The 13684-nt window shown below is 37.4% G+C and overlaps 1 protein-coding gene across 1 annotated transcript; it reads right to left on the reverse strand.

The window, feature by feature from the left end:
* Positions 1-671: 671 nt before the first annotated feature.
* Positions 672-8551, reverse strand: CKAP2 (cytoskeleton associated protein 2). The gene is made up of 6 exons (XM_029284630.1): positions 7794-8551; positions 6209-6422; positions 5165-5332; positions 3571-3640; positions 3019-3352; positions 672-1497 (listed from the first exon to the last, which is right to left on the reverse strand). The coding sequence occupies exons 1-6, from the start codon at positions 8417-8419 to the stop codon at positions 1254-1256; spliced, it is 1656 nt and encodes a 551-aa protein (XP_029140463.1). The 5' UTR covers positions 8420-8551; the 3' UTR covers positions 672-1253.
* Between the last annotated feature and the right edge of the window lie 5133 nt (positions 8552-13684).

Below are 13684 nucleotides of genomic sequence, written 5' to 3' on the forward strand. Positions count from 1 at the left end.
CACAGAGAGGACTGAGTGCCGCCTCTGGCACGCATGCCATAGGTTCGCCACCACTGTCCTAGAATCAACAATCCCTTACACCAAAAAAATCCAACACAGGACATGGTCATCAGCCCCAGCCCCAGGGAAGCAGGATATGAACTTTGGGACATAATAGGATTAACTCATCACCATCAGAATACCAGAAAGGCACTCAGACTCAGGTCAAAGTTCATGCCACAGGAACAACTCCAAACAAAAGCTCAAGAAGGTATAAAAACCCACCTCTCCCAGCTTTCAGCTTTCCCAGAGCCATCTTTATGTCTGGTTCTCCTCTTCAATAAACTATAACCTTCTTTCTAAAACAGTCTCCATTTTGTTTATTACCAACTTGGACTGGACCCTGATGAAGATTTTTCTTTCAACAGTGGGATACCTCAACAGCAAAGAACAAATCAAACTGTCTAAATGGCCTACAAAATGTAGATAGGGTGTATTTGTTATATGTTCCCTTTATAAACATTGTTGAAATATTTATAAAGCATTGTCATTGCCACCTCCATGGAGTTCAGCTTGGGAGTTACAAACTGTTACTCCCAATGTCCTTAATAGGCACCCACATTTTTATATTAAATCATTAGCATGCTACTTCTAACCACTGATCAAATCTTTCAGAAGAACAGCATTTATAAAACTGGCAATTTTATTTCCACAATCTTCACAGAGTTGTTAATGTTCTATTTCAATCTCTTTGCCCACCCAAACATATATAATAAACATACATATATATACCAACATACATATAATATATATGTATATTATATACTTTATATGTATATTATATAATATGCATATATATACACCAACAGCTAATATAAAATTCAAACTTTTTGAAAAAGGTAAATTTAAAATTTTTTTACACCAACAGTAAAAGTGAATTAACATTTAATATACATTGAAAATTATCCAAAAGGTTAGTGACTATTTCCAATATTTGTAAAGGTTTATCTTCAGATCTACAAATTAGATACAATAATCTTGTGTTCTTTGCCCACAAAGTTCAACTTAGTTAAATGCTATTATACAATTAGTTTAGTATCACCAATGGTAAAATTGGTATAAACGCATCTTTTACATGTTAAAGCATAGCAATCATTCCCATGTTAAGATATTTATTTGTTCAATAACAGTAAAGCTAAATTAAGTTAATTAAACCATGGCAACATAACACCTGCACTAAGTTAAAGGACTTCAACTTAAATAAACATGTGCTTTCATTCTCTGCTTTCGTCCTGTTGACTGATAGTTTGCAATGCATTGTTTGGTCTGTAGATGAAACCAATGACTTCATCTCCCAATTCTCCAAGCTGTTGAAGCGAAGAAACACAAGGGCTGTGATCTTTCAGCATACTTGGTAACTTATTTGCTTTTTCATGGATGCGGCAGGACCGTCTCACAGGTGTTAGGAATTTCAGATTTTTAATGGTTGAATCATCACACTGCAGTCTTTTCTTTGTACTTGGGTTAAAAAGAAAAACCATTTATGTATTTGCAGGATTAGAATGCAATAATTCAATGTGGCTTGGCAACAGAACAGCCTTAGTAAGTGAATAAAAATAATACAAATATTAATTTGGCATTGAATATTTGAATGTTGTAATAAAAATGTGTTGCTTCTCTATGGATAGTGCATATACTTCTTATTTCAGCCGTGTATGATTTTAGGAACATAAAATCATGCCAGTTTCCTTCTCTATGGATAGTGCATATACTTCTTATTTCAGCCGTGTATGATTTTAGGAACATAAAACCATGCCAGTTTCCTTCTCTATGGATAGTGCATATACTTCTTATTTCAGCCGTGTATGATTTTAGGAACATAAAACCATGCCAGTTTCAAAGACTGATAATTTTGACTGCCATAGTTGGTTTAGAAAATACTTTTAAGGTTTGATTTTTGGGGCCAAAGTTGCAAGTCTTAGTTATTGTTGCTATATACTTTTTTATAATGATATAAATCCAGATGGCTTGTTTTATTACCTCTACAAAGTAAATGGAAATTCCTAAAGGATTGATTCAGTGCTTTGTAATTTGATGGAGATCTGATTTATGGAATTTACTGTTGGTTTACATTATAATTCGTAACTCCTAATTTATGACATGGTATCATATGTGAACTCAATCTTATATTACTGAAATGTAAATTACTTTGAAATTCGAAATATGCTATATCAGTACTAAATACAAATAGGTAAATCTTAATAAAGGATTTTACCTGTCAATTTTCACTAATCAGTTTTTGAGTCCTATAATGCAGGGGTCCCCAGCCCTGGGACTGATCCATAGCCTATTAGGAACCGGGCCGCATAAGCAAAGCTGAATCTGTGCATGCGCAGAATGTGAGTAGTGCACAAAACTACCACCACCACCTACCAGTCCATATAAAAACTGTTCTCCCCGAAACCAGTCCCTGGTACAAAAAAAGGTTAGGGGCCATGCTGTAATGGTTTCCAGCCAGTGGTGGGATTCAGCCAGTTCACACTGGTTTGGCAGAACTGGTAGCTAACTTTTGTTGAGTTTGGTGAACTGGCGCCCTAGCCCTTTTTCCCAAGGCCCAGAATGGCCTGCCAGAAGTGCGTAAATGCTGCTTCCAGAAGTCCGTTCTGGGCCTCGGAGGCCCAGAGGAGGCATTCCAGGCCCAGAACGGCCCGCCAGAAATGCGTAAACGATGCTTCCGAAACTCCATTCTGGACTCAGAACGGACTTCTGGAAGTGGCATCCACGCAGAGAACTGTTTGTTCACGTATTTGAATCCCACCACTGTTTCCAGCTATTACTTTTCTGAGAAGAAAAGTAATAGCTGGAAACCATGAAATTGTTGTTGTTTTTTCTCAAACAAGCTGAACTCAAATTGGTTAGGTTCACTTTTCCCAAATACTTGGATATTATACACAAATTGAACATAACATGTTTTTCAGATTAAGGACAGCAACTCCACATCCTCAGACCCTACATGGAAAAGATCATATTAAGACTCACCTTTCCAAATGGGAAGTGGTTGACAAATTATATTTTATTAAATATGCGCCCTTTTCATTTTCAGGAGTTTGAATCTCTTGAAGTCTTTCTTTCTCTGCATTGGTATCAGTTTCTTCATTTTTTAAGTCTATAGGTTTCTGCATCTGTTCTTTATTTTTGTTCTTTTTTTTCTTAGGAAAGTCTTCTTTGATTTTTGAGCAAATTTCTGTTGATTCTTGAAAAGTTTCATTACTATGCTCCACCTTGTTTTTCAAACTGACTTCCTTGAAAGCCTCTTCTATCTCTGGTTCAGCTGGTCCCTCAGGATTTACAATGTTTTCTTCCTTCACACATTCTGAAAAAATATAAATGTATTCTGTCATAATATAAGGCAACTCAATATTTAAGCCTGTTAAAAGAAATTCAAAAGTTACAGTTGGCAAATAAAAGTTATATACATTGCTTATAACAAGTAAAATGCAGAGTGAAGCATTATTCTGCATCATTCAGGATTGGGTTTAGCAGGGCAAAATTGAAGATTTGAAGAAACTATTCAATAATGTTAAATCTTACCATCAGTTTTTGGTAGAGCTCGTTTAATCTTTGTAACATCTGCAAGTGTACGACGTAACTCATCCTTAGGCTGAAAGACCAAGTATTAATTTCCAGTTAGCTTAGCTAATTATTTTAGAAAATGTATATGACTGCCCAGCTCACTCACTGTGATTATAGGTGACTTATAAAAGTAAAAACCCTAAATACAAATGCAATAAAACCCTTACCTCCCCACATGACAACAAACAAACCACTTGATGGGCTCTTTATCACCCTAAGCTCCTCAGGCCACTGGCAAATCCATGTCTTGCAATTACTCACAATGTTATAAAAGATCAGTATTCAAATAAAACCGGAGATCCAAGTTCAAATTTCTTGATATTATTTTATTAATCAAATTTATATGGCCACCACCACACAGAAGGTGACTCTGGGCAGTGTAAAAGAATAGGTTTAGTGTAACACACACACACACACACACATACATATACATACACACACACACACACATACATATATATACCGTGTTTGCAGGCGAAACGGCTACCCAGTTGATTTCATCAGACGGTACAGCAGACCGTACGAGCCTCGCAGAATGCAACACACAGGCACTGCTATAGCATGGACAACTCTACCACATGTCAATGGGGTGTCAGAGGCGACGGCACGGATATTGGCTCCATATAACATTAGTATTGCCCATAAACCAAATCAAACCCTTCGTGCCAAAATAATGCGCCCCAAGGAATCACTCCCCAATGAAGAAAGATCTTCAGTGATATATAGAGTGAAATGTAAGGACTGTCACTGCAATTACATTGGGGAGACGACCAAAAGGCTTAGAACACGAGCTGGCCGTTAGACGACATAAGCAACGCTCACAGGTGTGGGTCCATATGGCCAGGAACAATCACACATTCAACCTTGCTGGGGCGGAGGCCATCACCCAGGATGTCACCAAGGGCAGCCAGTTACTGAAGGAGGCTTGGCTGTCGGATGAACACTCAATCGCCACATAGAGTTACTGCCTGCTTATCAGGCACTAAGAAAGTGGGAACAACAGCGTAACAACTCACAACGAGTGCAACGGGCGCAGCCTACGCAAGACCAGAACCGCTGTCTCATGGAACAGCAAAGAACCACGACTGGCAAAAAGGAGAAATGCCCAGCATGATTCGTACAGGAGCCAATGATGGGAGGCGGGGTGCCACACTCACAATTGGGGGGTGGGGGTGGCCACAGGACAGGAGGCACTGGGGGACCATCCTAAAGCAACGTGTACCCAGATACATCCAAAGCGGGCAAAGAGAGCGACAACGAGAGGCGATGATCCCTGAGCTTACAAGTATACAAACGGATGCGAGTCTATTAGAAGCAATACGGTCAACTGGGGCGGGTAGACCGGTAATGCGTTCTATGAGCAGTGCGCACAAACTTCTGGTATAAGCAGGCTTTCGAACCTCCGGCATTCCACTGTGACGACGTCGGCACTTAGCCGACGAAAGCTAAGTTTATCAAACAGTTGTTAGTTTATTAAACAATTATATATATAATTGGCAAAGTAATGGAAAACAAAATTAAATTTAGTGAGACAGGTTCTAAGGATGTTTACCTTTGCTCCTGCAAGAATCGCCTTTTCATAGATAGCGATTACTTTTTCTGTGGAGCGAAACTGTTCAAGACGCATCTGGCACACCCAATACTTAGCAAACTTTTTTGCATCTGGTACTTTCATTATCAGGTTTTCCAAAATGGAATGTACTTTTTCACCTACAGAGCCCTGAAAAGAAATAATGAGAAAATGCACTGAATTTCTTTAAACTGTATGAGTTCTAGAGAAATGTTAATATGTTGCATAAGCAGACTATAGGTAATTGACTTACAACTGTTCATTTAACAGTTCAAAAATACTAGTTTGAAAAAAATGATTCATGATCTGTTCTCCGAGTTATGACCATTTCATCATCCCCAATTATGATAGCAATTAAATAGAATAGAATAACAAAGTTGGAAGGGACCTTGGAGGTCTTCTAGTCTAACCCCCTGCTCAGGCAGGAAACCTTATACTATTTCAGACAAATGGTTGTCTAATCTTTTCTTTAAGGTGTTCCAGTGTTGGAGCTCTGACAAAGTCAATTGGGAAAGTCAGATTCACTTAATTGTGTGGTTCGCATGACTGCTATAAAATTTATCATAAAATTGGGTCTGGTCATGTGATGACTCACTTTACAAGTACATCACCTTACATCAGAAATGCCAGTCCCAATTGTGGTTTTAAGCCAAGGACTACCTGTAATGTATAAGCTTCTGTGAATTAGTTTATATTTTCATAATCCAGAGAAGAACAATTAGCCTTTTATGTAATACAAAACTTCAAAGAATCTTTTCTATTGTAGTAATAAACATCTGTGTTCCACAATTCAATCTTTTATCCCCATTCAGGACAGATCTGATTGTTCTAGTAGTTAAAATAGAAAAATGACACACAAGATTTTCTTATGATGTAGCCTATCAACTCTCTTCATGTTGATCCATTATAAGGCCAGTTGTCTTGAAAGTTCAGTATGCCTTGTGCCTTCAGAATTTATAGAACTGAATAAAGTACAAGAATGTTATAAAACTTAATTCATCATTATAGTGGTTTATTTAAACATACCTTTTCAATGAGATCCAGACATTCTGCAAGCGTCTTGTTGATCTTATCACTAAGTAATTCTTTCTCATCTTCTTCAACAATTGTGGCCCAAAAGGATTCAGCTGTCTCTTTTGTAGTTTGCCGAGATGTTGCTTTTTTAGGCTGGCTATTTGCAGCTATGGTATTATGTTGCTTCCTTGTCCCTTTTGAAGCCTGCCATTCAGCTAGCTGAAGTCTAAAAGATAAATATGTAAGTTGATTAGTATAGTATTTCATTTTGTTTTTTAGCTAGAAATAGTTCGTATAGCAGCTACCCAGTTATCTAGCCACAGGGAAATGAGACTGTCAATTCACAGCTCCTCATATCTATCTCAAAGGACGTTTATATTACAAAAGAAATAAAATCAACTATTAAGAACTGTAAGGTCCCAGTCCCTTATTTGAACTTGAGATACCATATCAATCTAACCCAAGCGGAGACTTCTTGATCAAGCAGCACTTTATTGGATCAAATTAAGCAGCTGGGTGGCCAATGATCTGGAACGCTGGCAGAGTTACGTCCAGAAGTGCCACGCATTAGAAAATTGGTAGCATTGCTTTATAAACTTTGTTAGCCAATGAAAATCAGACAACAGAGCCATTACATCATAAGAAAGACATCAATCATTCCTGTACACTCTCTTATTCCCTCCTTCAGTATATCCCATCCATGTACATGTTTTCCAAGCTTGCATGAAATTTCTCTGGTGCAAAAGCTGATTACAAAAAGCAAGAAAGCAACAGTTAGACTAAACAATTTCCCTTTGTTCCAGAACCCTTCAGAACAGTTAAACACTCAAAATTGCAATTACAAGTCACGATTGTCAAAAAATAAGGCAAAGATAACTGCTATTTGCAGCTATCAGAGCTAAGCTGGAAAAGCCAAAGCTGCCTGTATTTTTGTGCCATCCAACAATCAACTGGCAATTGCAGTTCAGATCCAATGACCTACCAAAATGAAACACCAGTTCCAGTGAAAACACAGAAATAAGCCTGTAAGCCTAAATAGCATCTAAGATTTCACATGTGTAATTATATTTAATCATAATTATCAGATATATAGGACTAGAGCTAACAAAATATGATTTATCACAGACTGGGTGAGGGAGCACACAATTAAACATTTATCATCTGTAATAGCAGATGTGAAAGCATCCTGTTTTCAAGCCCCCAAACTCAGTATGTGCAATTGCTTTAAACTGTTGAATATTCAAGGCTAATTTAAGACAAAGTGAATAAAAAATCTGAGTCATAAATATGAACTTGTGATGGTGGGGCGACAAGGGTTTAATTTCTCTTTTGTACAATCTGAATTTCTATGTTTAGTCATAAAGCAATTTGCTTGATTTTGGTGTACCATGTTGATCAAACCCAGCTAAATGAGATTTATTCCACAAAATCTAGCAAGCAAGCCATGGCTTAGTGATACATTATATAAATGCATCCATTCCCACATAAGCCTGTTTTTAAACCACAATGTGGGAATAGTCTGAAAAATTCCAACTGTTTTTGGATGTTGTATTATCCCAAAACATTTTGATACAAAAAATGGAGGCATTTACATTACCTTCTCACATCTACAGATGTCGGAGCTTTTTTAATTGATTTTGAAGCTGACATAGTAGCACGACTTTCGGAAGCTGGTACTTTTAGGCTTCCACTTACAGTTTTAGATGGAGCAAGTTTCTTTGTCCTCTGGACAGAATTATTAGCATTGGTTGGAACAGTCTTTAATAGTTGTTTCCGATTGCTGCAACAGTTTTTTTGGGTTGTCCCATTATTCTCTGTGCTACCACTGACAGATTGTTTCTCATGATTCAGAATAGTTTTGGGATGATAAACAGAAACTCTCACCGTACTGGTTTGAAAAGGGGTAGAATTTGGGACCTTAGGAGCACCAGCATTGCCAGTGATTTTAGCATTATTAGTTGTGGCTAACTTTACTCTTGATTTAGGCAGAGCAGGAAGAGAATTTCTAGGCTCATTTGCTGGAACTTTTCTGAACGAGTTTACCTTAGAAGAAACTATTTTGCCACGATATGAGCCAGGTATGTGTTTCTCTGAAATGCATGGAACAGAGCTGGGGACATCTGCTTTTATCTGTTTGTTTATGTTTGCTTTCTGTAGAAAGGTCTGAGTAAATGACATAAACTTGGATTTTACTGCTGCAGACTCAGGATCTGCTACTGTCATACTGTTTGGAGAATTACAATTTGTATCTGTCTTAATTTGTTTCAATACATGGGAATTTAAGTTTTTAGGGGAAATAAAAGTGTTTTCAAGTATACTGTCCACTTCGTTCCATATAGATTTGTTGGCATTTTCTTTGTCTTCCTGAAAAAAATTAACATAGCATTAACATATTGTTCTAAAATACTTTTTAAAGAAAGTGATGTGAGGCACATGGCATCTTGACATACATATACTTGTTTGCTGTAGTATTTTTTCACTTTTCACCAATTATAACATTAGAAAGCTAAAACATCAGGACATTGGAAAAGCCAGTCACAATAATAATCTCACAATTTTTGCTTATCACTGCATATTAATATTTATATGTTACTTATATATAAGGGTGTAGGTTTATACATATGTTATATATAGTATGTTTAAATGTGTTATATATGTGTACACTTTAAGAGCAACTAAATTTCATTTTTAATGTGTGCCATTGTGCCCACAGTAAAAAATGACAATAAAGGTTATCTAATTCAGTTTTTAAAACTTTAATGTACAAGTACCCTGCCTGGTTATACAGTACCCCAAAATCCTTCCTTACATTTCATATACCGGTATATTATTTTAGTATAGTAATTTTTTTAAAGACAGCAGTTCCCACATCCTGTCTCTTAATTGTATTATAAATCTGCCTGCAGCTCCAGTCTAAGTTATCAATATCTTTTATGCCTTACCATTTTTGTTGTTGTTGAGAGAATGCAGTTTTCCAACTTTCCTAGATTTTCTAAAAAGAGAAAACAAACTCACTTGCAACTTTTAATGTAAAGCCTCATTTACACAATAAAATAGGTTTTAAACCAAGCAATTTTACACATTGTTTTCTGGGTTTCTTTTGGAAAGATTGCCGAATATGCAAGAAACGTTCAACCAGACAAACCCATTCAAGTTGCACTAAGAGATGTCTCAAGCTGTTTTATACTTTAATAAAAACAAGCAATCTGACTTCAAGCATCACATGATATCTGTCTCAGAAAACTCAAATCATAACCAATCAAACCCCAACCACTACCCCCCCCAAAAAAGCAAGAGTCCTTTTCCAGCTTCACTTCTTCAGCTGGAATCGAGGACTATCCGGCGCCCAACAAAATGGAAAACTTGCCCTTCCACTACTTCCAAATTAAACTTGCTTTTGCTCAGTTTTTTTTAACAGCTGCACCCCATCCGACCATTTCACGGCGCTTACCCACCCGCTTGCCTTGCAAGGAAAAGATTTCGCCCGCAGAAACGACACAACCGACTCTCCGATGTCCTATATACAATCGCTCGTTGAAATTTAAACTCGCGCCTGGTGGTCACGTGGGCAACACGACTCTGCCGATTGGTGCAGTCGGGGGCTTGAAAGTAGCCAACCAGAGACAAGAAGCGCACTCTTCTCTCCAGCGCTCAGCAGCCTCTGTGGTTCTTTTGAAAAATGCATGCCGGCTGATAACCATTGTTTCCCCTCCCCCCCCTCCTTCATGGATAACCGTCCAAACTGGCTATTTTGTGCATATAAAGTTCTGCCTATAATCCTAGTTCTACCTCGCCTTTTTTTCCTCCTGTAATTTGTGAGTTCCTTTTTGGAACGAATGCGTGCTGTAGCACAACTATGTCCAGTTCATTTTCTGTCTTTTCATTTTGGGAGAAAGAAAGATGGAAAGTTGGAGTCTTGGAAAACAATTTTGAAAAAAAAAATTATTGTCCCACTAGCTTAGGAGTTGTTTCCGTTTATAAATACAGATTTACAATCCCATTAAAACTACTTTTTAAACATGCTTAATTTGTTCAAATGTTACTCCTCCACACAGTGCAGGTGGGAATAGGGGAAAATATTCTTGAGATATTTTAGAAAAACTAATTCTGACCTGCTCAGAGGGAGTGGGTGAGTAGCAAATCCAAATTTAAATAAGCATATATACAAGCTTACTCAGAGCTGTATCCAAATATAGTTCTTTGATTTCTTTTTGGTAGATTATTAATTGAAAACTTGCCACTATATTCCCATCTCTTAAATTTGAAACATCACAGCTGTAGATCATAAATTGAAGGTCTAGGGTTTGCCAACTTTGATTCAGAGTACTCACTAGATGCTAGAAGCATTAATAACAAAGCTAAAGCTGAAATATTTTGACAACACAAAGCAGAAGAAGCAAGCATCTTTAGAAATATTGGAAAAAATGGAAGGCAGTGGGGGAAAAAAACTGGCAAAATACAAGGTGTCTAGAAATATAGCACAAGATCAGACCCTTGGCCTGTGTAGTTCAGCAGTTTATCTCACAGTGGCTAACAAATTGCACAAAGAACACTACTAATCTCCCAGCAATGTCGCACTGCTATCAAGGTTAATAACCACAGATCCACATGGCTTTCATGAATCTGTCCAGATATTTTTTTGAATCCTGGTGGCCAGCTCCATGTCTCATGGTAGACTTTCAATTTATGATCTACATACATAAATACATACATACATACATACATACATACATACATACATACATACATACATGTGGCTCCAAGTGCCATAATGCTTTTTCATAGGAAAGCTACTCAAGCCTTTTCATCATTGTAGTTGTTCTTTTCTGAACTTTCTCATGTCCATTCAGAAATATTCAAGATATTCTTACAAGACTGATTTATATACAATAAGGGCAATATGATATTGGCATCTCTATAATTCTTTATAAACCCTAACATCCTCTTGGTCTTTTCTACAGTCTATACACTCTGCGTCAACACCTTCATTGAAATGTTTACCATTCTTCAAGATTTCTTACCTCATCAATCACTACTAAATATGACCCCATTAGTTTGAAGAGTAGTTAGGATTATTGGCCCTAACATGAATCATTATACAATTGTTAACCTCTGCCATTTGATGCCCACTTCCCTAATGTGCAGAGTCATTTATTGTTTATACCATTTATACAATTTAGTATCATCAGCAAACTTAGTCACACTCAATTCCACATCATTTATAATTATAATAAAAAGCACTGGTTCTAGAAAAGAACAATGGGAGACCTCACTGGTTACATTCCTCCATTGTGATAAATTTTAATTTATGCCTATTCTTTGTTTTTGTTCATTAGCTAGTTATTCACAGGAGGACCCGTCCTTTTATTCCATGATTGTTAACTGAGAAATCTTTGATGAGGGATTTTATCAAAGGTTTTTTTTAAAAAAAATTGGATCTATCTACTAGCTCACAGTTATTAACACATTTTATTTATCTATTTTTAAATGTATTTATTAAATTTCTACACTGCCTATCTAGGAGATAGGTGATTTACAAAAATATACATTAATATCATAAAAAAAAACCTCTAGCACTGTAGATTAATTAAATAGGACCTTTCCTTAGTGAAGCCATGTTGAATAACCTTGAAGAAGACCTGTGTTTCCAAATGTTTGGTAATTTTATCTTCAATAGAAATGTCTATTATCTTCCCCAGAACTAATGTTAAACTGACAAGGTTATAACTTTCTGAATAGCCCAATGAGCTACTCTTAAATATGGAGTTATACTGGCAACCATCCAATTCTCAATCCCAGAGGCTAAGTATAGAGAAAGATAACATATTTTAATTACAAGATCCACAATCTCAGCATAAAGCTCTTTATGAACTGTTAGGTGGTTGCTATTTGTTGATGTTCAGTATCAAAGATGTTCAATATCCGATATCAGAATCTTGAGTTTACCAAAGCTCAAAAGTTACTAATAAGTTCTGGGCAAGCAATAGATTTTCAGCAATGAGATCTTTTGACAAGCAGAAGATTATGAAAGTAAATCCAATTTAAATACCAATAAAGCTTGCCTTTAGTACCTTGAAAGCAAGGCAGTGATTCAAAACCATTCTGCATGTGAAGAAAAATGTTATTGTTAATATAATTGTTCTGCTATATTGTACATAACATGGCTCCATTACTAGAGTGATACTGAGACTTCCGGTTCTGCTCCACACCCCACGGCTGTTTTCGCTCTGCCAGGGGACCCTAAATGGGTCTGATGTTGCCCTGGAGAGGCGATGAAGAGGGGCACCCCGATGATCATGGATGACAGCGTTCAATCCAAGGGAAGCCCTCTAACCGGACAGGAGAAAGGCTAGCTGCACACCAGCGTCTAGGTCAGTGGTGGCAAACCTATGGCACGGGTGCCAGAGGCGGCACTCAGAGCCCTCTCTGTGGGCACGCGCACCGTCGCCCCAGTCCTAGGCCTTTAGCTGGGTTTTATAAAACCTTTTCGCTTTAGGCCTCCACCACCGTGTGCAAAAAAAAAAAAAAAAGGTTCAATCAGTCAATTTCAACTTCTCACGGGAAAAAAAAAGATCTTGCAAAGTTGGAATTGATTGAACTTTTTAGTCCCACCCAGTCTGCCGTTACCACCGTAGCCACACCCAGCCAATGGGCCACACTCAGCCGGCACTTGACGATGCATAAGTGGGTTTTGGGTTGCAGTTTGGGCACTCGGTCTCTAAAAGGTTCACCATCACTGGTCTAGGTGGATCGAATGCACTACAGGAGGTGCTCTGCCAATATCTTCAAGGGTATTGCCTTTTCTTGCAGTGGACTTGGACCCATCTTCCCATATTTTCCTTGGGAACCCATACATTTGCATCCTTTGAGTTGAGCTAGATTCCTTGTGACTTAACAGCCACTTCCATGTAGTTTACCTGGCAAAAATGCAAAAAAGGTTTGCCATTGCCTTTGAAATATTTTTTTCACCTTCTCAGTCTTGTCCATTGCTTCAAAATTTCTTTGTGATTCATTTAGTAGCTACATCTACGTGATTAGCTTTTTGAGATTAGCCAAGTTCCTAGTCTAGATACTGAGGAACTAATAGGGCACAGAGGTGAGAGGTGATAAACAATATGATGCAATGGCATTTCATCCCAAATACACGTAGCAGTGTTTTCCTGGAAGTTTTTTTTTTAACAAATAGAATACAAGTTCCCACATTTTGTATACCAACGTTTCTGTTAAAGAATATTAACATATTAACATATTAAATAACATTCAAAAACTCATTTGAATGTTACAGTGAATGTCTAGATTCAGTATAAATAGGCCAGTTCTTCTTGTGATTTATGGATGCCATTTGCAGATGCAAGGTCCAATCCGATCTATACAACTTATTTGAAAATAAATTCCACGGACTGAGTTTAGGGTGGACCTCAATCAAATTTGCCATTAATTTTCAGGAAAGCCTATTATCTTCAGCCTCGTCTCTTCTTTTCCTGAACT

Source organism: Protobothrops mucrosquamatus, unplaced genomic scaffold (genome assembly GCF_001527695.2).
Source record: "Protobothrops mucrosquamatus isolate PMUCROS unplaced genomic scaffold, P.Mucros_1.0 scaffold778, whole genome shotgun sequence".
Taxonomy (NCBI): Eukaryota; Metazoa; Chordata; class Lepidosauria; order Squamata; family Viperidae; genus Protobothrops; species Protobothrops mucrosquamatus.